The 26,188-nt window shown below is 37.1% G+C and overlaps 1 protein-coding gene and 2 long non-coding RNA genes across 3 annotated transcripts; all 3 read right to left on the bottom strand.

The window, feature by feature from the left end:
- Positions 1 to 8,595: 8,595 nt before the first annotated feature.
- LOC139198351 (uncharacterized) lies at positions 8,596 to 9,273 on the bottom strand. The gene is made up of 2 exons (XR_011583776.1): positions 9,008 to 9,273; positions 8,596 to 8,795 (listed from the first exon to the last, which is right to left on the bottom strand). It is a non-coding gene; the product is annotated as an uncharacterized lncRNA (long non-coding RNA).
- Positions 9,274 to 12,153: 2,880 nt separating this feature from the next.
- LOC139187742 (uncharacterized) lies at positions 12,154 to 14,063 on the bottom strand. The gene is made up of 6 exons (XR_011583775.1): positions 13,923 to 14,063; positions 13,560 to 13,834; positions 13,172 to 13,463; positions 12,905 to 13,088; positions 12,479 to 12,730; positions 12,154 to 12,364 (listed from the first exon to the last, which is right to left on the bottom strand). It is a non-coding gene; the product is annotated as an uncharacterized lncRNA (long non-coding RNA).
- Positions 14,064 to 16,483: 2,420 nt separating this feature from the next.
- Positions 16,484 to 20,619, bottom strand: LOC103456214 (uncharacterized). The gene is made up of 7 exons (XM_070826300.1): positions 20,266 to 20,619; positions 19,010 to 19,099; positions 18,766 to 18,898; positions 18,566 to 18,604; positions 17,453 to 17,507; positions 16,873 to 16,947; positions 16,484 to 16,590 (listed from the first exon to the last, which is right to left on the bottom strand). The coding sequence occupies exons 1-7, from the start codon at positions 20,617 to 20,619 to the stop codon at positions 16,542 to 16,544; spliced, it is 795 nt and encodes a 264-aa protein (XP_070682401.1). The 3' UTR covers positions 16,484 to 16,541.
- Between the last annotated feature and the right edge of the window lie 5,569 nt (positions 20,620 to 26,188).

Here is a 26,188-nt window from a genome sequence, read left to right as displayed (position 1 = left end):
ATTCACACACTAACATTAAGGCTTACCTATATATATACTAGATAACCTAGCCACAAACCTAATCCTAAACTAATTCAGAATCCAAAAAAAAATTTGAATCTTGCGTCCAAGCCTCCTACACACATTACAACTCGGATTTCTATCTTAGTTAGGAATACAAACCTGATTTCATACCAACTCCAACAATCTCCACCTTGGTAAGAAATCCACATCAGAGACCTTCATTTGCTTCCATTGCTCCACCATTGTCAAGTTTTCAAACTTGTATAACGTGCACCAAATCCAAGCAATGCTTGAACTTTGATACACCAACTATCTTTGTTAACAAATCAGTAGGATTGTCAGCCGTAGCAATCTTCTTAACTAGAATTTCACCTTCAGTTATAACCTCTTAAACAAAATGATATCTCACATCTATATGCTTGGTCCTTGCATGATGTACCTGATACTTCGCCAAGTAAATGACACTTTGACTATCACAATACACATCCAACTTGTGTTGATTTACACCAAAATCTTCTATCAATCCAAGTGTCCAAATAGCTTCCTTAATAGCCTTAGCGATTGCCATATATTCAACTTATGTGGTTGATAAAGCAACGGTTGGTTGTAATATTGATCTCCAACATATAGGACCTTTTGCCATAGTAAATACATACCTTGTTGTAGACCTTCTATTGTCTAAATCACTAGCAAAATTAGAGTCCACATAACTAAATGAGAACTTATCAATTTCTCCATCATTCCTTTTAAAAAAAATCCATGTATTTCTTGTTCCATGAGGATATCTCAGTATCCATTTAGTAGCATCTTAATGCATTTTTCCAGGATTATGCATAAACTTACTAACAATTCCAACTGCATAAGCAATATCGGGGCGAGTGCATACCATAGCATACATTAACCCTCCAACCAAACTAGAGTAAGGAACATCTTTCATCTTGGCTTTTTCTTCATCATTTTTAGGGCATAGTTGAGTGCTCAATTTAAAATGAGGAGTAAGAGGTGTACTTACAGGTTTGGTTTCCCCATTAATGCCAAACTAATGCATCAGTTTTTCCAAGTATTGTTTCTGCGATAAATGCACTCGTCCCTCATTCCTGTTTCTTGTGATCTTCATCCCCAAAATCTTCCTTGCTTCACCAAGATCTTTCATCTCAAACTCTTTCTGCATATGAGCTTTAAGCTTTGTAATTTCGGTGATGTCACTAAAGGCAATAAGCATATCATCTACATAAATTAATAAGTAGACATATGTACCTCCACTTAATTTCTTGTGGTACACACAATGGTTAGTCTTGATCCTTCATAAACTTATCAAACCTTAAATATCATTCCCTAGGTGATTGTTTTAAACATATAGTGACTTGTTGAGCTAGCAGACAAAACCCTTTTTTTCTTTTTCTTCATACCCTTCAAGTTGCCTTATGTAAATCTCTTTAGACAAATTTTCATGTAGGAATGTAGTTTTTACGTCCGACTAAACTAACTCCATATCAAACTGTGCCACTAGCGCGAGTAAAATTCGAACAAATGAGTGTTTCACTACTGAGAAAAGATTTCGTTATAATATATTCCTTCTTTCTGAGCATATCCTTTGGCCACTAGTCTGGCTTTGAACCTCACTGGACTTGCATCATCCATTTGCATCCAATAGCCTTTCTTCCCTTAGGCAACTCCACTAATATCCAGGTTTTATTCTTCTTGAGTGACAACATCTCGTCATCCATAGCTTCATGCCATTACTTGGCTTCTCCACTACTTGCTGCTTTAGTAAAACTTGTAGGAATATCAACTTTGATCACTGGTAACGTGTATGCCATACATGTAATGCAATCTTTGAATCTGGCAGGAAGAACACTCACTCTTTTTCCTTTCATCTTGGCAATGCACTCATCTTGTGTTTGAACATCATCATTCACAGCTTCTTTATCTTGTCTTTCTTCTTGGTCAGCAAAATCTTGTTCTTCACTGTGAACATCATTCTTGGTGCTTGAAATTTCAAAATTATTTGTTGATAGCTCCACCTCATGGACATCATTCCTATCTTCTCTAAGTTTCATATGAGATTCATTGAATGTCACGTATCTACTCACTACTACCTTCTTAAGTTCTGTGCTCCACAACTTGAATCCCTTGACACCATTATTGACCCAAAAAGATAGCTTTCCTTGCTCTTGGATCCAGTTTGTTTTCTTTCACATGGTAGTAAGCATCGCACCCAAAAACCTTAATCTTTCATAATCTTGAGCTATTTTTCCTGACCATAATTCCATTGGAGTCTTACCACTTAGAGTTGCAGAAGGTAGACGATTCAAAATATGGCATACATAATTCAATGCCTCCGCCCAAAATATTTTATGCAATTTTGCTTGTGAAAGCATACATGTCACCTTTTCCAACAATGTTCGATTTAACCATTTTGCAATACCATTTTGTTGTGGGGTTTCTTTAACACTAAAGTGAAGAGTAATACCTTTCTTTTTGCATATCTCAAAGAAAGCATCAGAAGTATATTTCCCGCCATTATCACTTCTTAGGACTTTCAACTTCTTGCTAGTCTTCTTTTCAACCATATTTTTCCATTCCAAGAAAATATTCAACACCTCATGTTTGTGCTTCATCATATAAATCCATGATCTACGTGAATAATCATCAATGAATGACACAAACCATCTCTCCTTCCTAGAGATTCATTCTTTGCAGGTCCCTAGACATCCGAGTGTACATAATCCAATATCCCCTCGGTTTGATGTATTGCAGTGCCAAATTTTACCTTTGTTTGTTGCCTAGAACGCAGTGTTCACAAATATCTATTTTCCCACTTTTGGCTCCCTTTAGAACCCCTTGTTTAATCAACCCTTGCAGCGCTTTGTTTCCCACATGCCCCAATCTCATATGCCATAGAGAAGATGAATTAGCTTGATCACCATCTGCCACCATAGCCACCTATTTTTCCAAGGTATTGCCCTCCAACAAATAGAGCAAACCTTTTCTAGGAGCCTTCATCATCATTAATGCCTCTCTAGCTACCTTAAGTATATTATTCTCAGAATAAAATTTGCAACCTAGAGATTCAAGGGTGCCTAAAGAAATTAAATTCTTCTTGAGGCTTAGGACATACCTTACTCCTTGTAGCTCTCGAATTACACCATCATGATGCTTTATCATAACGTTGCCAATTCCTTGCGTTGAACATGGATTATCATCACCCATATACACAATTCCAGTGAGACTTTTGAAAAACAAAAGTCAAAATCCTTAACTAAGTCAAAATCCAAAAACAACAAGTATTTGAAGATATGCCTAAAGTATATGGTGTAGCTCTCGAATTACACCATCATGATGTTTTATAATTCAGCCGCTACCATTCCTCCTTCTTCATCGACATAGGCATATCTCCAAGCACAACAAGTAGTCATTGTTGTATTAGCACATCATTAACTTCCCACTACCACATAACGAAGTTATTGGTCCCAATGAACTTCTCAATCTCGAACCTAGCACTTTTCACTGAGGTTTTGGTTACCTCAGTGCCCCCATCATCTCCACTCTTGCTGAAGTCTTCAAGCTTTGTCATTGTTTTGGCTTAATCACCAAACCTTTCTCTTGATACCACTTGTTAGAACACAGCCAAGATGATTAAACCAAGAACAATCACACAGATATGAACAACGGAAGCTTGCTTTATTAATCAATAAAGAATTGCAAAAGAACTCACAAACTCTCTCTCAATAGTTCTTCTGCCGTACAAGTCTCTCAAAATTCACACACACTAACGCTAAGGCTTACCTATATATATACTAGATAACCTAGCCACAAACCTAATCCTAAACTAAGTCAAAATCCAAAAACAATTTTAAGCTTGCGTCCAAGCCTCCTACACACATTATAACTCGAATTCCTATCTTAGTTAGGAATACAAACCTGATTTCATACCAACTCCAACAAAACCGACTTTCCGTTGAGGAGATTTGGAAAACATGTTTCAAATTCCGGCTCTAAGCAGCGGAGTTTGGAAGGTTTTTCGGGAAGTTTTTTCCAGGAACATTGGGATGTTGTGGGTAATGATATTGTTGATATGGTTAAATCTTTCTGATATTTGGGCAAATTACTGAAGAAAGTGAACCACACTCATCTTGTACTTATTCCAAAGGTGGTTAGTCCTAGAAAGATGACTCAGTTGCGACCTATATTCTTATGTAATGTAATCTACAAAGTGATTGCGAAGCTAATAACAATCGATTGAAGAAGGTTATGGCCCACATTACTAGTGTGAATCAATCGGCTTTCGTTGCGGGAAGACAAATTCAGGGTAATATACTAGTGGTGCATGAGATTTTACATTCGCTTAAGCAGCAAGAAGATAGCGATTAGTCCTACATGGCGATGAAATTGGACATGGCTAAGGCGTATGACTGTGTTGAATGGCCCTTCCTCTTAGCCATGATGTGAGCATTTGGATTCTCGGAGTTTCTATGTTGACGAATTGAGGAATGTATTTCTACGGTTTCGTACAGTATCTTGATTAATGGGTCGTCTACTGGATTTATACAACCACAACGGAAGCTGCAACAAGGAGATCCTATGTCACCATTTTTATTTCTGATTTGTGCGGAGAGCCTTTTGGCTTTATTACGGAGGAGGGAGGAGGTGGGTGCCCTTCAAGGCATTAGCTTGTCTGAGGGGAGCTGCTTATCTCTCCTTTTTTTTTTTTTGCGGATGACGTTGTAATCTTTTGTAAGGCTACGGAAGATGAAGCTAGGGAGGTTACGAGTGTGCTACAATGTTACGCTGAAGGTTCCCGGCAAATCCTCAATAGAGAGAAAAATTCACTATTTTTCAGTGCTCATTACCCCAAGAAGAGGAAAAAGAAGATTATGGGATGTACTAATATTAGAGGCAGTGATGACTTCGGTAAATGCTTGGGCTTAACAGTTGATTTTGGTCATTCTAAAACTGCAGTTTTTTAGGAGGTGCGCGAGGTTTTAAATGGGCGAATCAATGGATGGGCTGAACAATTTCTTTCTTTGGCGGGAAAGGAGGTTTGAATTAAGGCAGTGGCTATGGCTCTACCTAACTATGCAATGTCTTGTTTTAAATTACGGGTGAGGTTGTGCAAAGAACTAGAGAGTGTGGTTGCAAGCTACTGGTGGCGGCGGAACAAGGGCAATCAAGGCATGCATTGGATTTCATGGTAGAAAATGAAAAGGATGCAAAAGTGAATGGCTCGGGGTTTCGGGATATTATATGTTTCAATCTGGCATTCTTAGCTAAAATTGGATGAAGGGTGATGAGGAACTCGGACTCCCTACTGGCTAGAGTTCTCAAGGAAAAATACTATCCGGAGCGCTCCTTTCTGGAGGCAAAAAAAAGGATGGCGATCATTGTGGGGTTGGAAAGGTATACTCCAGGGACGGAAAGTTCTTGAGAGTGGATTGAGATGGAGGGTCGGAGATGGACGAAACATTAGGATTAGAAACGAGCCTTGGGTCCCAAAACTACGCACCTTCCATCACTCTATGGGCTCTTGGAAGAGGAATTTGGTGCGAAACTACTTGAGGAAGCGAAACTCATCTGGTGGTTGCCAATTAGTCTATACGTACGGATGCCAGGATAGGATTATTTGGCACTATTCTAGAAATGGTGATTATACGGTTAAGTGGGTATGGGGTGGCGATGGAGCTTCAAGCAAATGGGGAATTGGGACGGAAGGGCACAGGAATGAACAGTGGCAATATGGGGGCTGACCATGTATGGCAGGAGGGGTGGAGGTTAAAGGTGCCATATAAACTGAAGTTTTTTATCTAGAGGTGTTGTAACAATTCGCAGGCGGTACGGATGGACTTAGCAAGGAGGAGGATAAATTGAGAAGCATCTGGTTTTTGGGTGTGAGTTTAGTCGGGTATTTTGGTATTGCAGCCCCTTACAACTAGATGTGAATGCGTTCGAGGGAGCGGAACTTCTTCAGGAAGTAGTATTTGGGCAGGATATGGAAATGTCGAAATGAATTGATTTTCCAAGGGTTAATGAAATCTCCGATGGAATCTATTAATTTATTGCGACGACACGTTCAAGAGTTTAGGGAAGCTTAACCCGAAAAACTGGAGAAGAAGGCGCAATGCGGGAGACCTGCGACTGCAGTATTTGCTGGGAAACCGGTGCGCTGGAGACGTCCATGTTTTGGAACTTTAAAAGTGAATTGTGATGGGTCGTGGAGTGAGAAATCTATGTTGGGTGGGTATGGATGGGTAATGCGTGACGTTGCAGGATTATTAAAGATGGCTGTGGGATGGGGGGAGAAGTGTTTCACGGAGCTGGAATGGCGGAGGCGGGGGCTATTCGTGGGGCGTTGGTGAAGTGTAAGGACCTGGGTAGCGACAAGGTGGAAGTAGAGTCTGATGCCCTTTCTATTATCCAAATGTTGAATGGAGAATGCTCTATTGATGTAAGTTTGGAGTGTTTGCTATTTGATATTAAAGCCTTGGCATTTCAGATTAGGGAAGTGAAGTTCACGTTTGTTCAGCGGCGTGGTAATCTCGGTGCCCATGTCGTGACTTCATATGTTATCTCGCGTGGTGGCTTTTTCTTATGGAATGTTTATAGTCCTGAATTTTTATTTAATATTCTTACAAAAGTTGTAACCGTTTCTATTAGAATTTAATAAAGTTTACCTTTTGACAATAAAAATCCTAGTGTAGCCACATGTCCTCAAAGTATGTGTGAAGGTAAAGATGAATGAATTTTTATTTTTATTTTTATTTTTTGTTTTTTATTGTTTTTTTTATTTATTTTTATTTTTAGAAGATTAGAAGGTACATGAAGAAAACTTGTCTCTTCTTATCCAATCTACAATAAGAGCTAAACGATGAAAAAGTGAAACCACTCATTATGATTGTTGCATTTCCAATTCTCATTAAGTTTGTTGTGAGCTACTAAGTTTTCTAAATAATTAAGTGGGCGCTCTAAATCATTGAACCTATCGCTTGTTTGTCATGCTAGCAAGGAAAGGTAAGAGTTGTTTTGGTTTGGACATTTGTTTATGCAAATAATTGTGAGATTATTAATATTAATGCCCTAATGAAATTTTCCATTTTTCATAAATAACAAAATTGAAAAGTACAACAATAATGCAAATTAAAATAACTTTGTCAAAGAGACAAATCAAAATCCCAAAAGATTGTATATACTTTCCTCTTTTCTTGTTAACTATATATGGCAAAAAGTGACCGCCCTTTCATTATTATGTGACTCACCTTTCTTTCCTTAAATGAGATTTATAAACCAAAGATCCAAAAAACAATCTCAGAGGCTTGGCTTTTTTGGGTGGATGAATTTGAGTGGTTTTGATGGAAAGTTTGAATTTTTCACATCGTTTTCATTATCATGTGAGTCGAATCTGCGACATTGGTCAAACAAGTAGAGATTGATGTCACTAGATGGACATGTCATTTCATACTCATTATTAAGCAATAGTAATTGTCGAATATGAGACATTTTTCAACTAAGTGGAGATTGGTTAAGTGTCACAAGAAGCACTGATCATGCAAACTTTTTCATGTTCATGTTAATCAAAAGCAATGTGAGGTGCCTCTGAGTCATGATGGACTCATCACTAATCTCTGAAAAAGAGAGAGGAGGCAAGAAAAGACCCCATGTCTCATGAGCTTCAGAAAAAGGACTTCACACCCTTCTGTGGTGTGTTCAGTTGTCTACAACCTAACTCACACGCATTCCTTGCACTCTGAAACAAATGTGCTTTTGGGAGGAGTGTGAATAACACTTCACTGTGGCCATATGAATCTATAATCAAGTTACGACTTGCAAACTTCACTCTCGGACGTTAAGGTTTAGGATAGTTTGAAAATAAAGTGTTATTCACGTAAGTAATTATCTGGATAAAAAGGAAAATGTCATCTCCACTTCTGTACTTTAACTTTCGCACTTACAAAGCGTACATGACATGCAATAGTGCGTGAAGAGCATGAACTCACGCTCCGAAAAGAAAACAAAAGTAATAAGTTACTACCAATAAACATGTAAAAAGGTAAATTTTTCTTTAGGAATTTTAACGAAGAGCTCCCGGTACTGTTCACTTTAACGAAAAACCATATTTTTACACTAAAAAATCAATCCTAGTACTTATTCACTTTACTCTTTATTTTGTCCTTATCGTTAAATCTCAAAGTTTTCAAGCCATTTTTCCTTAATTTTTCTTTTTTCTTTCCACGTATTTTTTCTTTTGCAGTACGGTTACTTATGGTCATGAATTTCAACCGCTACATCCTAATATTGTTTAGAAAAAGTTACTGATTAATCTGCAGATAGGGAAAAGAACTTTGCTCATGACCCAACCGCCTATTCCAGTAATTAATATAAAGGTCGTACCCAGTGCACAAGGCTCCCGCTTTACGCAGGGTCTGGGAGAGGTGAATGTCGGCTAGCCTTACCCCTATTTATGGAGAGGCTGCTCCCAAGTCTCGAACCCGAGACCTACCGTTCATGGGCGAAGGCACTTGCCATCGCACCAAGTGCGACCTCTATTCCAGTAATTAATATACCCAGTTTAATTCGGGTGCCAGTCGAATTCAAGACTTCTTGTGAATAATTGTGCAGACTGCATCGAGTTGTGATTTAATCAGTAGGAATAATACAAGAATTGCAAGCCTTTAGTCATGCATCTTCGTGAAATTTACCAACCTTAAGAAGAAAAAAATACATAAACTTTGTACAGAAAGCCTGATCACTTATATAACTATGCGGCCAACTTCTGAAGACCTTGCAATTTAGCCCACCTGCATGAAAAGAAGAAAAAGGTGGTCATTAATTTTCACATTCACGTTTTCTCCTTCTGCACGCGTCCATTCTCCGTGGACTTATTCAATCCAAACACTATAAAAACATAGAAAAATGCGAAAATCACAACCCTACAAAGATAAAGAACAATAGGCTAAAACACATAATAAACACAAAGCATATGTGTATAGAGCTGCAGTGAGGATATTACTGCAGAAAGACTGCTGAAGAAAACCAGTAGCCATTGGAGGGCGTAGAAGTTTGAAGGAGACGATCAGAATCTTTTTTATGAACAATTCAAATCCTGCCTGTGGTTTTTCACAGCTTTCTTGAACTGTTTATGTAACTGCATGAAAAATTTCTGCCAGTTTAACTCTTCTGCACACTGCACAGTTCAAGAAAGCCGTGGAAAATCACAAGGAGGATCATCTCTATGTGTACTGATTTTTTTGTAAGGGAAAGAAACTGATGAGGCGTGTAGGAGATTTGATGAATTGAGATGTTATTTATAGAACAAGATGGTCAGCATTTTCTGATGATCAACCAATCAAATTTCAGTGCATCAGCACCAGCACACAATTTGGACCCACCACTTGGCATTGCCATTTTGGCCATTGCTGAATCAAAAGCAGGGTTTAGGGTGAAATTTGATCACTTTTGCAGGTTGAGTTTCTAGTACCAGATCTCTTTCTATGTGCTATCAGCTAAAAAGGATGCATGAAAGTGGCATACCTAAAACTTTAGCACTAAATGCAATATCCTTTTTTCCCCCCGTTTCATGCAAAATTTCCACAAAAGGTGGATTTTGCTTTTGCTTGATCAATTTGATAACAAACTCGTTATTCACATCGATTAGTGCATAAATTTATTGAGACATAGATAAGTGGTTCGATCATGCGTTCAACGTGGATCACGATATTTATAGGGTCATTTCAAGAATGCTTCTCATGTGGGTCTCATGTATTACGTGTTTTTTATAAAACCCAAAAGTTTTTTAAAAAAAAAATTAAAGGCTTGACTCGAGAGATGGAGACATAAGGATGCGATAAAGTCCTCGGTGGGTGAGTATCTCTCTAGATTGGCAAAGCCAAAAACCCCCTTGAAGAGGAACTATGACTGAGGATGATTTTGGCAATCCGAAATTCACCCGTGTACATGAGATACCATGAGGCTATTGAATGTGATTTTGGAGTGCCAAAATCATCACCGATTTAACCGTGTTAGATATATAAACATGTTATTCATGCATTTATGTACTAATATTCCTTTATAATGCAAAAATGCATGATTATATATCTAACATGATTTGTGGCTGTGGAATGTGATTAACATTTTGAATGTTTTTATTCTTTAATAAGCTGAAGGGAGTAATTTAAAATCCCAAAGAGAAAATTTTACCAAAAAAGAAGGCACAGAAGAAAAGCTTCACAGATTTGCTTTTCTTATGTTTTGCTCTTTTTTCAGATATAAATTGTCGATGGTTCTTTTGTGGCTTGACAGCCATGGAAGTTAGTGCCGTTTATAGCTAAATTGAATTTTCTTTTATTGGTTTCAATGTATTGGAATCAATCTTTACGTCCAATTATTTATTGGGATTTAGGAAAGACTAGCAAGGGTGCCCGCACTTTGCTGCGGGATTGAAAATTGTACAACGGATGTAGAAGTTCTAAAACAATTATATATATGTATATACAGTAGACAACATTGTTTACGTACATGTGCAAATTTATTTACAACTCTATCAACAATAAGGAACAAAATGGGTGTCCATGGGCGGAATGAAGCTTATGGGTATAAATTGTCAAATTCCATACATATCAAACTTCATTTAAGAAATTGAAAACCATAAAGAATAAAGTGATAAAGTTCACAATATGAAACCGTTGCTTCACTAAATAAGCAGTGCCAACAAAATCAATGTTTTTTTTTGCTGCAAAAGAACGAAATAGAAAGCAGGGGGAAAACTCTGCCGAAGGAAGGAAGAAGGGACAATGAAAGGATGGAAAGATGGGCTAACCAACCCCAGCCGAAGCTAGGGTCGGCGCCCCCTGATTTGCACTGAAATAAGGCCCTCAGACAAACACTGAGGAAAACTCTCAAGCAGAGAGAAGGGCTCTCACAAAAGAGAGAAAAGTGAATGATGAAACTTGTTTGGCCTCGTATTTAAAACCCATTTCACGTTTGTGGGTTTTCGATACTGCACAATTATACATGGAAAACAAAATGGCTATTAAAAGATTCCTAAAAAAAATTCTACTCGTTTTCGTACAGTTTCTCTAAAGCCAAACAGAAACCAACAATGAAGGCGCATTCTGAGAAAGTACTGATGAAAGCACATAGTACACATAGGCTTGGCATTTTGAACCCAACCCGTTAACCCGATCCGACCAAACCCGTTAATATTTGTATTTAAGTAGATGCTTAACGGGTCGGGTCGTTAACGGTTGAACCCGTTAACAACCCGTTAAATAACGGATCACTTTGGGTCAATCCGTTAGATCCGTTAACATCCGTTAGCACCCGTTAGTTGATGATATTTTAGTAATTTTAGTAAAATCTTAATGACAAAAAATAAACTTTATGCAAAAAATAAAAATAATAATAATTGTTAACGGATGTTAACTGGTGAAACAGGTGACCCGTTAGCTTAACGGGTCGGGTTCGGATGACCCGTTAGCTTAACGGGTTAGGTTCGGATGACCCGTTAATTTAACGGGTCGGGTTCAACCCGACCCAAACCCAATAAACCCGACCCGTTTACAAGTCTAAGTACACATACCTCCTTAAACCTTTCCTCCTTTTGCTCAGCCTGTATTTGGAATATATTATAACTTAGGCATAAACTCAGAAATAAATCAGTGAAGAATGAAACTCAAAAGTAAATCGCAGCAATGATTTGTTAATGTCGTGGGTTTCAATTTGTTCGTAGAAGTAGGGCGAGTATTGGAAAATGTTTATTCTTGTAAGTGGATAATCGCACCAAAGATGAGAAGAGTTAAAATGCCAATCCTCTAGAGAATAAGAGTTAGTATATGAATGACTTGATCAATAGAATAAGATACTTGTAACTCCTAGCTTTTAGTATTAAACTCTTAACAAAATAATTAATAGATTAATGACTCGATGAGTGGAATGAGATACATTTATAAGAATGTTTAAAGCCCAAATGCTATCAAACCAACTCTAACTTTGAGAAAGTAGTGGAAAAGTGAATTATCAAAATAAGAAGATTTAAACTAAATAAACATTGTTCTCAACATTATTAGACTTGTAGGAAAAAGAAGTAATGGTAAGAAAAAGTTTATCGTGAGACTTGCTCTTAGGTGTTCATTTGGACTATGACGACTGTGAATAATCTTGTGAGACAAAAGAAAAAAATGAGATTAAAAAAGCAGAAAAAAAGGATATATCAAATTTGTAATTACATGAAAGATAAACTAAATTAAACATTCTTCTCAACATTATTAGACTTATAAGAAAAAGATGTAATAGTAACCTGAAGAGAAGAAGTTTATAGTGAGTCTTGCTCTTAGGTATTCACCAGACTTGTTCCTAGCTCGAGCTGTTTCTAAAAAAGGAAAAATTGACATTATTTTGCAATAAATTGCATCGTAAAAATTAAATATGCACGATAACTTCAAAACTGAGTTTTGGAGAGAGAGAGAGAGAGAGGTGAAGTCACCTTGTGACCAGAGACCAGAGGCGGAGCCACAGTGGGGTCAATGGGGTCGCACGACCCCCTGGAAGCCATGGAAATAACCTTAGAGGTCCCTTGGAGCTGCTGGTGCGACCCCTTGGAGTTGCTGGTGCGACCTCTTGGAGCTGCACACCACGTGTTCGATGAAATGTCGGAAAGAAGAAAAAGACTTCGGTTGCAGGTTGAAGAAGAAGGAAGGGCGCGCGCGCGAGAAGAAAAAGACTTCGGTTGCAGGGTCTGTGTAGAGTTTCGTTGTGTGCACCTCGTTAGTTTCATAGTTGTAAGCCTGGCTCTTTCCTTATCATACTGTTTGTACTTGCAAAGTTTGCATTTTTTTTCAATTTGAGATCTAAGATTACATTGATGCTGATTAGTTATGGTATTTTTGGTTGTCAGGGAAAGTGAAGGCACCTTTCAGTATGGTAACTATCGGCGAGAGGCTGATGACTTGCACTCTGTGGTCGAATACTTCTCTAGGGCGAAACGTGCACCCAGGGCAATTCTTGGACACAGTAAAGGTAACGTTGGATTGTTTTGCACAATCGTTGTGTGAGATTTTACTCTCATAAAATAGAGGACAAGGATTTCCTTCTAACTGCAAGAAGGAAGGATGCCCGCAATGTCAAAATCAAGAGGACCAAGGATGCTGTCAAGTTCAAGGTTCGGTGCTCCAAGTACCTTTACACACTTTGTGTGTTTGATTCCGAGAAGGCCGACAAGTTGAAGCAATCTCTTCCTCCATGTTTGAACGTTCAGGACCTTTGAACAAGGATTTTGGAGTAGCTGGTCGCGCTATCCTACCAAGACCCGATGAAATGACGATATGCATGTCGTTTATGTTAAAAAAAAATTCCGCGCTGCGCGCGCTATCCTTATTGACCCCCCAAACATTATTTCCTGGATCCGCCACTGCCAGAGACCAAATCCATTTTTTCCTGATTACCCAAGTGGCAATCCAACTTGAGAAATCCTATAATCAACACCCAAATAAAGTTCAATCAAATTTCAGCATGAAATATTAAATTAGAAAAGCCCTGGAATGGAAGCAAAAAAGATTGAAACTTGCCTAATGTGATGTGTACAGTTTCAACATTTGCTTGTGAAAATATACTGATGTGACATGCCGTAAGTTGAAGTGACATCAGTCGTTGACTGCCAGGTAGGTAAAATCCACGCGATATCTTGCAAACTATGATCTAAATTATTGCATCAAAGTTGTATCCTAAAAGAAAATTCATACTTCTATATGAACCCAATGTACGACTTTTGCATCTTGGTGGATTCATTCTCTGGATGAGTTGTACTCATCATCCACATTATATGAAAAGCTCATTCTAATTTCTGCAGTAAGTCACAGAAAAAAAAATGAAAAAAAAATTAACAAAAGGTTGGAGAGAATAAAAAAGAATCAATTGGAGCGATGAATAACCATTCTAACCAGGGTGCTTAAGGACGGTGTTGATGTCATCTATGTCAGTAGGTCCTTCCAACTTTGCCCCGATCATGCATATCAAAGAAATGAAAAAGAAGAAAATCATCCAAATATATAAGACTTTCAGTTTACATACATCCCAAATTAAGGTTGCACCATCACTATGATTATGGAAATTCAACTTCCAACATCCTATAAATAATTAAACGTAAAAATAATTAAGAGAGAGAGGTAGGAATAATGCATACCACGGAAGAGTAAAACCTGAAATTGAAAACAAAACCAAATTAAACAGCCATATGTAGCTGAATTGAACACCCACATGCAGGATCCGACGGTACAAACAAAACCCACAAAATCACAGAAGAGGAATTTGAACAGAAAACCCATATGCAAATCCAAAATCACAAAAAAAACAATTGAAACACCTATATTGAGAAAGTCATAAAACCCACCAGGAAACCCCAGTTTTTCTAGGTAAAAAATTACTCCGAATCCAACTGAAAAACCGAAGAAACTTGTACTAGTTGGGTGGTCTTTTCCGCAAGAAAGTTTGTGAGAGAGATCGCAAGGTCGTGGAGCGAGAGAAGGCGGCGTTTGAGAGCGAAAGAAGCAGAGAATTGTGAGAAAGAAAAGCAGAAATGGAAGGAAAAGTCGAGAAACAACTGATGCACGGGATGATCGACGCATGGATCGAAGAAACAGCAAGAGAAACAGAGGAAAAGCCAAGGGCAAAAGCGTCCGGCCACTAGTCATCAACAGTACCCCAAAACTGAATTTTAGTATATAGGACTTAGCAACGGTGCCCGCGCGATGTTGTGGGTTTAAAATTGTAGATGTTCAAATCTATTTACAACTGTTACCAATTTGAATGAGATGTACAAAGAATTTGTGCAAGCTGGACACATGGAATATCAATAGTGACATAATTTTTTCTTAAGACATTGGAAAAACTAAGTTAAAACTTGTAATCACACGACTCTTCAATCACATGACACAAAACACAACTACTGTTCACAAACATGTATTAGCCAAGAATCAACGATGAAATGTGGTAACAAATCAATAACCTCACTTATATAGCTTTAGGATTAACTATGCTAATTTGTTTATGTAAGTGATCTGTCTGCCCACATTTTTCCTTTTTTTTAGCAGACAATAGACATATTTTGTTTTTTTAAAATGTGCGATGACATATAATACTGTAACAGAATGATGAAACAAAACAGGTTAATTTTTTAGCACAACATGGGTTAAAATTACCTACATTTTACATATGCAGATTAAGGGAAGTGGTGGCAAACCTTGTAATTTGTGCAAGTTGATCATCTGCAATATCAACAGTGACATAATTTGTTGTTAAGGCATTGGAATAATTATATTAGAACCTGTAATTACATGACACTCGAATCACATGATAGAAAACCACAGAGAATAGAAATTGAAAAAAAAGAAGTTGAACACATTAAGTCTTCACAAAACTCCCAAGAATGAAAAATAAGCAAAAATACAGATTACCAATGAAGAAATGAGGAAACCTATCAGCAACCTAAATTGTACGCTCATTTTAAATAAGTATGATAGAGAGTTAACATTATAATCAAATTTGATGAGCCCAACTGGAGCAAATTGAATACTAACATTCAAAGTGGATTAAAAAGATGAGAATATGCTTTAAATAAGTATTAAGTCTGTATTTATGTGTAGTACAATTGTGTGGGATTAGAAATTGAATATACTATCTTATAACTTAATGATCATGCAAGGAAAATTACCGTGAGATTGTAAGGAGCATGGAAAAGTAATCTAAACAATTAACATTACTGATTAGTAGTTAACTTCTTAGCATTTTCATTGTAAAAATTAAATATAAGGGTGTAAAAAGATGGATCAGATTTAGTTGGTTTGGTAATTTTCCAAGTTATTTTAGTCTTCATCATTTGGAGGAATAACATCACTTCCATCTTTCAACTGTTACTAATTTATACAGAGACTTTATTCTTTTGACCTATTCTAAATGCATGATTAATCACTTGACTATACACTGAGTGGTTTAAGATGGACATCCAAAAGTATAAACAGAGATGCTACCACCAAAGATGCACCCTCTCCACATGCTTTAGCCAAATAACACGTTAGGAGTGGGGGTACCATTAAATCTAATTAATGAGTGATGGGAATGGTTTATGGATAGATTTAACAATTCCACCATTACTAAGGTGTTCTTTGGCTTAATTAAAGCTTGTGGAGAGGGTATATCTCTGGTGGGGACATCTATAGTCATACTTTTGGATGTCCAACTTAACCCCTTAGTGTGCAGGCAAGCAATTAGCCATGTATTGAGACCCGGTGAAAATAGGATAGTATGTATGTGTGTGTGTGTGTACATATATTGGTAGTAGTTAACTCCCCCAAAGAGAAACAATAGCAAACATTGAATTTAAACGCAAAATGCCAACGAAAGAAAACCAAGAAAATCTAAAAAATTTTACATACCATTGGATCCTTGCGAAACCTATTTGTTGAAGTTGTAGCTTGGATGTTGACTTTGTGATTTCTTCTCTCTTTTTTTAGTGTGTAATTGTTAGACAAAGCTTGTAACATCTTATTCCATACCTAGACACCAATCATGCAAACTTCATTCATTAGAATATGACTGATCTTTCTGAAATTCCATGAATTGTAATTTTTTACCAAAAAAATTGACAGAGGTCAATATCACACTCTCAACCAAACATTAAAAAAGTGGAGGGACAAAACAAACAGGTTTTAGTCCTCACTATAGTTAAAATAGTTATGTTATTTGACAATTAAATAGCAGTGATAGGTATCATCTGGATTAAGAAAATTAGTCATTGAAGAATCTCCAAGAAATTATCAAAGTGGATTCAAATTTATAAAATTTTTATTGAAATAAACTAAAAAAAGTAATAGAAATCAAGCTAACCTGTGTTTGGTATATGGAAGATACTGGATCTCCTTTTGGCCTTTGTAAATGACATGTTGTTCATTGTGTACAAAGCTAAAAAAACACAGTAAAAATGTTAATCTAGGCCAGAAAAAGTATATATAGAGTGTATTATGTAAATATTTTCATATAAAGTAAGAATATTTAAAACAATTAATTGCAAACAAATAAAATTTCAAAGATAAGTCAGAGAAATCTTTGAAGCAGAGAAATATAACAAAAGTTTTTCCAATTGTAGCCATGCATAAACCACTAAAAAAAGCCAAGTATATTGACATAGCTGAAATGCTAACCAGAAGACATTAGGTTACGTGGATAAAAATGGATTCAAATAGAATTGAAAAAGGGTAGAAACAAATTTTTCGGATTGAAATTGACACATGTATAGCAAAGAACATTAAGTTTTAACTTTTAAGCATATCAACTCATGAAGCATCCCAACATATATATGGAAAAAGAATGATACAAATACCAGCATACACATGTAAAAGCAATTATTAACACAACTAACAAACATTTGTAAATTAAAAATTTTGCACTATTTAACAGCCCGACTCACCTTTCCCCTTTTTTTCTCAATTTGACCAAGAGCACTTTGCAGCTCATATAAAGTGCTTCCATACCAATTTGCAGCAAAAAGTGAAATTACAAATTAAACACACACAAAACAGTAAAAGTAAAGTATTTTTCTTTCCATTCAAAGCAATGCATAACTGAAAAAAGCATAATTGTAAAAAAGATTAAACTTTTTTTTTCAAAGCATATACAGTCTAAAACCCAACGTTTATAAACAGTCGCATTTTTTGTCAAAATTGTATTTTCTTTACCTCCATAAGTTTGATTTCTTTTCAGTGTTTTTTAGAGCTTGACAAAACCATGAAGAGACAAACAACAACACTCAACTGTTTTTGCAACCCTGTAACCAGTTACACAAATAAGAATGCAGCATTTCTATTAAAGCATGTAATTCTCCTCTTCCTATATTCTTCCCCTTTCTCTAGCTAAATAAAAATTTCCAAAACTATGTACCAAAAGCTCAAAAGTGGGATTCAAAGAGTCAAAATGTTCAAATGCTATATTTTTATTAGGACTTCATAGTCTATTTAACACTTGGTTTCTCGAGTAGTAAGTTTCCCATTCTTTGTCTAGTTAATTTCACACGCCTACAACAAATAAAATAGTTGAATAATTTCAGTATAATTACCAAATTTTGACCATTCAACGCTGAATCTCCTTTTTTATGTACCTACTAAAGTACACATATGAATATCAAAACAAAAACCTCCAATTATCATAGCATTCCCTTTCTATCTTTATTTTTGAAAAAGAAAACACAAATGCAAGAAAAAATTCCACAATTTGAACTTGTAACTCATAACCACAGAGAGTCAAAAGCACTTCAATTATGTAAGAAGGGAAAGGGGGTGCAAATAAGTGATGCTCAATTGAAATCACTGCCTAGTTGTCAACTCTTTAGTGAGTTTATCCCAATCAGCAACACTTTAACACATCACCTTCCAAAAACTCTGCATGTATACCACGGAATGAAAACACTTTATACTCCAACCAACTTAACCTAGATAACATATGAAGTCATCCAACAGTTGCAAGGGGGGAATGAAAACTGTATCTAATGGCACAACAACATAAAGTTATTTGTGGCAAATCTTACCATCATATGCGTCTCGAACCATTTGATATCTGACGAATCCTGAAAAAAAGAGTCAGCCGAAATCATGAAACCAAAAAATCAGAATGTTTACAAAGTATTCCTTGAAGCAAAAGCATGCGCGGGACATTCACTTAAAAAAATGAAAAGCTTTCAGTACCCAAATAGCTAAAAGCCGAGAACAAAAAAAAAAAAAACAGTACCTTTGCGGGTTTGGAGCTCTTTTCTTATAAATATTATAGTATTGGTGTGGCGCCTCAATTCGTGGTGTTTCCGTCGATAACAATCGAAGGTGGGGCAGCTGGTTTGGGTGAAGAAGAAGAGGAGGATCCAAGCCTACAAATAGAATCACAAAAAACAAACATAAGCACAAAACCCATCTGCAAACGATCGGATCGGAATCGAAACGAAAGAGATAGAGAGATCTAAACAAAGGCAAACACAGACGGAGAGAGAGGAGAAAAGAAGAGGAAAGGGAAATGCCCAGATCAGAAAACCACCACAAAGAAAAAAAAGGCGGAAGCTGAGTAGAATACTCTTGAAGCGAATAGATCAACGATGAAAGACGCGTGGCCAACATGGGTAAAAGAGACTTTCCACTGCACAAAAAAGGAATCAATGCTTTGAGCCATGAAAAAACAGAGGGCATTTCCGACCAAACACTGATCACAAACAATGAAAAATAGTACCGGGGAAACCGAGTTTTAGTATAGATAAAATATTGTGTTGAGATTTCTTTTTCTGGTCAAATTCTTAGGATTTGGATCCTCTCCTGAGCTAATAGAGTGGATCCTCCTGACCAATCATCGTGGGCCATTGGATTTTTATCCAACGGTTATAATTATTATAACTTTAAAGAGACCCCCTTATTTGTAATTGTTGGATAAAAATCTAACGGCTCAAGATGATTGGTCAGGAGGATCCTCTCCATTAGCTCAGGAGAGGATCCAAATCCAAATTCTTAGTTCTTGCATATATGAATTAAATTAGTTAATCATAATAGAGTACGTATTCTTCTCTGTGCATTGTAATTCAAGTCTGTCTCCGTGTAAATTACAATAGTTAGTTTCGTTCTTATAAGAAAACAGAAAGTACAAAGAGAAGCCTTTGATGCATCCATATCTTAAAAATAAAAAAATTAATAAAAAATCCCAAAGCCAAGCTAATCGATTTTTTGGAGGAAAAGTATGTATCCAAACTCACCGATGGAAAGATGAATTAATGACCCAGAGAAATTAGGCATCCACAACAAAATTAGTTTTCTGATAAACGTGGCAGGAAGTAATGCTCCAAAATTGACAATAAAATTAGATCAACATTCATCAAATGAACTAATTAATCTAAATTGTAAAAAGTAAAACTAATTAATTTGAAAAATAAAAAAGCATTCCGCTGTACAAAGAGATAAGAATAATTCATAATTTAAAAAGGCAAACAGCCTTGCCTGTTTATTTAAGTAAATGGCCATTAATCCAATTGTTCCAAAACTAAGAACAAACAAGGGAAAAGAAAGAGCATAGAAAACCAACAATAGCAACATTACCACCACACAAGAACAACATTATACTCCACACATCCTAACAAATTTAATCATATAACAATGTTTATTCGTACTTAATTAGTACTATAAAGAGCTTGTAATTAGCCCCCAAATCTTATTCACATTCGAAGCCAGGAGGGACTGTTTTCTGGCATGCACTAACAAGCAAGCTCAAAGCAACTGGCACTTCCAAGTTGACAAGCCCTTGGGCATTGGCCTTAGTCACAGTGCAGAGGCAAATGGCAGCCTCCAAATCAGCCAACCCTTCAAGCAACGCGCAACAACCGCTCGTTGGCGGTGTTCCAATTTTGAGGTTGACAAGTCCTAGAAGGTCCACACAAGCCCCTAGCTTCAATGTGTCCTTAGGGCAGGTTGCCGCCTTAGGTGCGGGCGCCACTGGGGTTGGAGCAGGCTTGGGGCTGGGCTTGCATGTGCCGCAAGCAATGGAGAATGTGGATGAGTAGAAAATGATTGAGAAGATGAGAAGGGTTGCTGAGAGCTGCTTGGTAGAAGCCATGGATGGAGTGGTTTTTTTAGAGTTATGGGAATTTGGGGTGCCTCATTGAAGGGAGGGGGTGCCCTCTATTTTAAAGGCAGATTGTGAGGTGAGGTTGCTGTTTGAGAATCCGATTAAGTGGAAGAGAAGTGAAAATGGATGATAAAGTACAGCGAAGATTTTGTATGTTGGTGGGGGTGGGGGGATGAGAAGTCATAATTTATTTCTTTGGTAGTCCACTTGTAACGTCTCTATGAAAATTGATTTGCATGAAACGGGAATGCCAAGGCCGATAATTAACTTCTTTAATTTTCAGATTTCTTGTGCCTATTTTAACCGGAATTACTTTTAACATGATGATTTTTCACGCAAACGACATTATATGAAACAGTGATGCATGCTACATGTACAATGCTTTTCTGGTAACAAATCATATGACCTCTGCAAAATCTGCATCATCAAGTGTAACTTCCACGGAAAAGGTATATTTTAAAGGTTCGGAGCTCAACAAAGTACTCCATAAGCTCCATTTTGGCTATGTCAACGTGCTATAACGTGTTGGTGTCGGAAACCAATACGCGTACGGTATACATTGAGTCACGTCGGAACGAATGTGACCACTTGGCCTAACACGTGAATAGTTAACTCTGATATTATGCTAGAATTAGAGCATCTAACCCAAAATCAGTTTGGCAACGAAAACAAGGCCGAACCGGCCTAAACGAAAAAACAACAAGACAATCGCACTAATATGGATCTCAAGACCTGATACAGATCCTTGAACAAGAGAATACGAGCAAAAGCTTTCGGGTTATCAAATAAGCATAAGCAAGAACCATTTTGGGGTGCTGCAGAAACATTACTACAAGTTATGGTAACTGAAAGCAATTGGAGTGGGATACATCAACGTCATCAATGAAATGGGTTCCAGCTTGTGGAGTTGTGGGTTGTGACAAAGATATAGGAAGGGACCTGTTCGGGCAAGAATATTGCTTGTGGGCGTTCCTGACTCGAGCACACAGCTCCTCGCAGAGTTGACACTTTGGTTGACTGTCGGGTTCTTACTTTGTTTGTCGGGCTGCAAGAAGAGGACATGGTTAATTTTGAAAGGTGCCTTTGTCGGGCCTTAAGTATAGGCCGTGAGGCTCGCAGTGAAAACTAACTTAAGTGTTGAGACGTGCCACTACCATCTCAATATGGCAGATGTGAAATGAGTGGATTTAAGTCGATTACTTGCGCCCCAAGTTACTCTAACTTCTCATTATCAAAGGATTGTCGTGGATGGGTTAAGTCCACATTAGATTCTTTTCTATGCCTTGAGATCAAGGACTTTTGTATATCTTGTATGGTAAAAGGGCAGAGGTCCAGGTCTAATCAGAGCATTAAGTGGATCCACTTTTAAGATAGTGAAACCCTTTAAATTAAAACCAGATCCGAGAGTAAGCTGAACTTTGGATCATTAAAAGACCTAAAATGATTTGAATACATACTAGGGAATTCATTACAACACTAGATCTATTAAGTAAAAGACAAAATAAAGGGAATTGGGCAAGATTGAACCTTGTCGGGCAAGGCTGGACCTTTCACTGTTTCTTTTCTTTGCCACTACAGGGGTCTGAGGGTTTCAAGGGAGAATGGATGACAAATAAAGTTACAAAAGAAATCGATACTACTTGGTGAGCAGCAGAGCTATTAAACTAGACAAAAGATGGCTTTTGTGAGAGCTGATCCTGAAAAGGATTGAGGTTGGGGGCTGACTACAGCTTCGTATGCAAATCTGGCTTAAGCAGAGTTTGTGTATTTGTTTGTTTGATTGGTTGAGTGTCCTTGTCTCTGGGCCCTCTTCTTCCTTTTATAGGCAAATTAGCCTAACTGCTTGCAGCTTGGTTCCTGGCCAAAAGTAGCTGAGGGGTAGTGACTCATCAATAATTTACGTACTCTGCCATTCAGAAAATGCTTTTGGGCTGAGAGTAGGTTGATTTCTATCAAATGTCACTTCTTTCAAGCCATTAGCCTTTGCATTAAATGTGGAATCATCATTTTGCCTTGGGCTGGGCGAATGGTTTTGATGCTGGGCTTGGTTCTTGTTGGGCTTTTGTTCATTTGGCCCAAAGTTTAAATATTAACCCAAACAGGACCCTTTAAATTTGGTGTTTGATTTCCTTGTAATTTTGTTTGGGATTGGATATTCTTATGCAAAAAATTGAAAGTAATGTGGTCTAGTTACTGTTTGGTCCACATGAAATTGGATAAAATTGTCGGATGCTGCGGACTACTGCTTTGAGTTTTTATTGCAAAAAAAAATAGGCGAATTGAACATCACTTTTTGCCCTGCGGCAAGTAATCCGGACTTGAGTTTCAGCAAAGGTGGTAAAAGTTGAAATGCGTTTGGGAATTAAGGAGGGTTTTGTATGTAACTTGCATGAATTTAACGAGGATTAAGTTTTTATAGCCCAGTCTAATGTTTGTGAGGCAAGCTCTTGTCCAACCCTTGTTCCGTATAGGCCAAGTGACGTTTGTTTTGGGTTTCAAATAAAGTAGAACTAAGAGCATCTCTAAAGAATGAGTCAAAAAATCTACATTAGCAATAACTATAAAATAAGACAACATTTTTTTTGCCCAACTCAAATGATAATTCCTATGTAGCATGATGTGAATTGACATCAACAGTGGTTGCTAATAAATTTGACAACAACTTCAAATCTATTTGTAGTGAGAATAAATGTGTTTTAATATCTTTTATTATTCTTGCAATTCCAAGGCAAGAGGAGGTTATATAGGCTCAAAAAGCTACCTCAATTCTCTGCAATTAGGTGATAAAACTATGAGATATTTTCAAACTGTTGCAACCATTCGGAAAAAGGAGAAACTAAATTAAGAGGATAAAGGATAGCAGTAGGTTTTGGTGGAATGTGGGTGAGGGGCTTGAATAGGTTTGTGTGCAGGATTTTAAATTGCGGTTCTCTTGTGATTGCCTTCCTTCACTCACTGATATTTCCTCTATATAGCTAATATCATCAACCTTTGCATTGACAACCAACATAATGACATGTTACTTAAGCATGTGGAGGATATTGAGATTTGGGAGGCAGTCAAGAGCATTGGGGCGTTGAAGGCACCAGGGCCAGAGGGAATCAGTGCAAGTTTTTATCATGAATGTATACCATCAAAGATCGGTAAATGCAATGGTAAAGGATTTCTTTAAAAATAGTACTAGCTTAAGACTTATTAATCATACCAATATAGCTCTTATTCCTAACGCGAGAATCCTGAGATGGTAAGCAATTATGGACCGACTAGCCTTGGTAATGTAAGCTATAAAATAATGAAGAAAATTATTATTAATTGGTTAAGGCCCCTTCTTGATTCTTGTATTTTTTAGTGTGTCACACTCCAACCCGTGAATAGTCTGTTCACAAGTTAGGGTGTGAGCCATATTTAGCTATAGAAATAAATTATTTGGTGAGGAAAAATAAAAATAAAATTTAGGGTTAATCTCATTTTACTACCATGAAATTTCTTGGTTTTTAACATTTGGTACATAAAGTTTTTTTCATCCCAAAGTGGTTCCTAAAGTTATAATTTTGGGACATTTTTTTATATCCGTTAAGATTGTTATTAAATCGGCCGTTAATTGGTGACGTGGCACCCACGTGGACAATAACTGGATGTCACGTATCAAAATGGGCCCATCTAAAAATTAATAAATTAAAAAAAATAATAATAATCTAGGCGTCGTCATCCACCTCACCTCACCTGCCGCTCCTACCCAACCCCCCCCCCATTATTTCTTATGGACCCACCTAATTCCGACTCATCCCCTGAAACTTCAATTGTTCCCGATCCGATTCTCCAAATTGTTCTCGATTAACCCTAATTTTTGTTGGATATAAGTCAACAATCTGTGATTTAAATATATATGCTAATAAACAATAAATGCAATAGGAATTAACAGAATATAAACTAGAATACGAATTATAAAAACAGACAACTTGAAGATCGAGACTTGTGTACCGCAATGTCCTTGAAACAGAAATTTCGTCCCTACTCAGTGCTTGTAGTTCTACGAACGTCTGTTTCACCAGGATTCAACGATCTAAGTCAGAAATTCCAGCACCGGAAAAATTGACTTCTGGCGAATATTAATGTGGTTCTCTCAGAAAGGATGTTTATGATTGCAAGAGAAGATTTATGATTTTTTTGTATTCTAAATGCCATGCAGATGGATGTATATATAATGTGATTATACCTGTTCGCAACAGGTATGAGGAAGGGATGCATCTGTTGGGACACATCTGCTGAAAAGGGTGTTTTTGTTTCTGCGTTTTCACACTTCAGACTTCATCTAAAAAGATGAGTATGTTGGTAAAAATAATTAATTAATTAATTTAAATTCGAAATTAAAAATAATTAATTAATTCCGAAAGTAATTAATTAATTTAATTATTAGAGCCCAAGAGCCCCAAGGTCTAAGGCCCATCTTTTGACAATTAAATATATATTAATTATATATTAATTATAATTAATTATATATATTAATTACCAATTAATTAGTAAACCCCAAAGCCCAACCCCAAAGGTGAGCCCAATTTTAGTCTCCAAACCTATTACTCCAATCACTTTCTATAAAGGAAAGTGATAAAATCTTTTGGGAATGGCCAATGTGGGACAAAGAAATTTCTACTCAAACTACTCAAATTTCCAACAATTTTGGCAAACCCTAAAGGCGCCGATCCCCTAAATACCATCGCGGAGAGGATCGATTTTACAACCTGGCGCGAGAGCTCGTAACCAGAAGGCGGAAGGCGGAGCAACTTCACAGAGCTCAGAGCGACGTCACGCCCAACCCATCCTCTTCCTTGAAGGGTAACCCAACCGCGAGCTGGAGAACTGGACCAGGTCCGATGAGCCACCTAAGGTCGTCGACGTACTTGCTTTTGAGCCCGTTTTGAAGCCTTTGAGTAATCTCGAGCAGTTCCTGCAGTCGATCTCTCCATGCATCCCCGCCCAGTACCTCTCTAAAGGTGGAGTTGTGGGGGATGAGTCGGAATTGGGTGGGCGCAGAGGAGAGAATGGAGATAGGTTTGGGCGGGAGCGGCGGGTGAGGTGAGGTAGAAGACGACGCCCAGATTCTTTTAGTTTTTATTTTATTTTTTAAATTTTATTAATTTTATTAATTTATTTAATATTTAGGTGGGCCAATATTGACATGTAACGCTCAGTCATTATTCACGGACAGGGGGTGTCAAGTCACCAGTTAACAGCTAATATATCAGCAACCTTAATGGATGTATGAAAGTGTTCCTAAATTATAACTTTAGGTAGGGATGAAAAAAACTTCGTGTACCAAATGTTGAACACCAAAAAACTTCAGAGTAATATATTGAGATTAACCCTAAAATTTATTTGTAACTGAAACACAATACATCTTATAACAAAATTTTACATAAAGTTTATTGAATACGCAGCAGAATAAAATTAGTGCACAAATTAATTCATAACAAAAAGTACCAACTAAATAATAGTTAGAATGTAACAATTCTTTCAATGCATAAAATGTATGCATATGGGATGGATGAATGTACTCACT

The sequence above is a fragment of the Malus domestica genome, chromosome 08, assembly GCF_042453785.1.
Source record: "Malus domestica chromosome 08, GDT2T_hap1".
NCBI classification, from domain to species: Eukaryota; Viridiplantae; Streptophyta; class Magnoliopsida; order Rosales; family Rosaceae; genus Malus; species Malus domestica.
The sequence above is the reverse complement of the archived record's forward strand: the minus strand, read 5'-3'. Positions and strand labels throughout refer to the sequence as shown.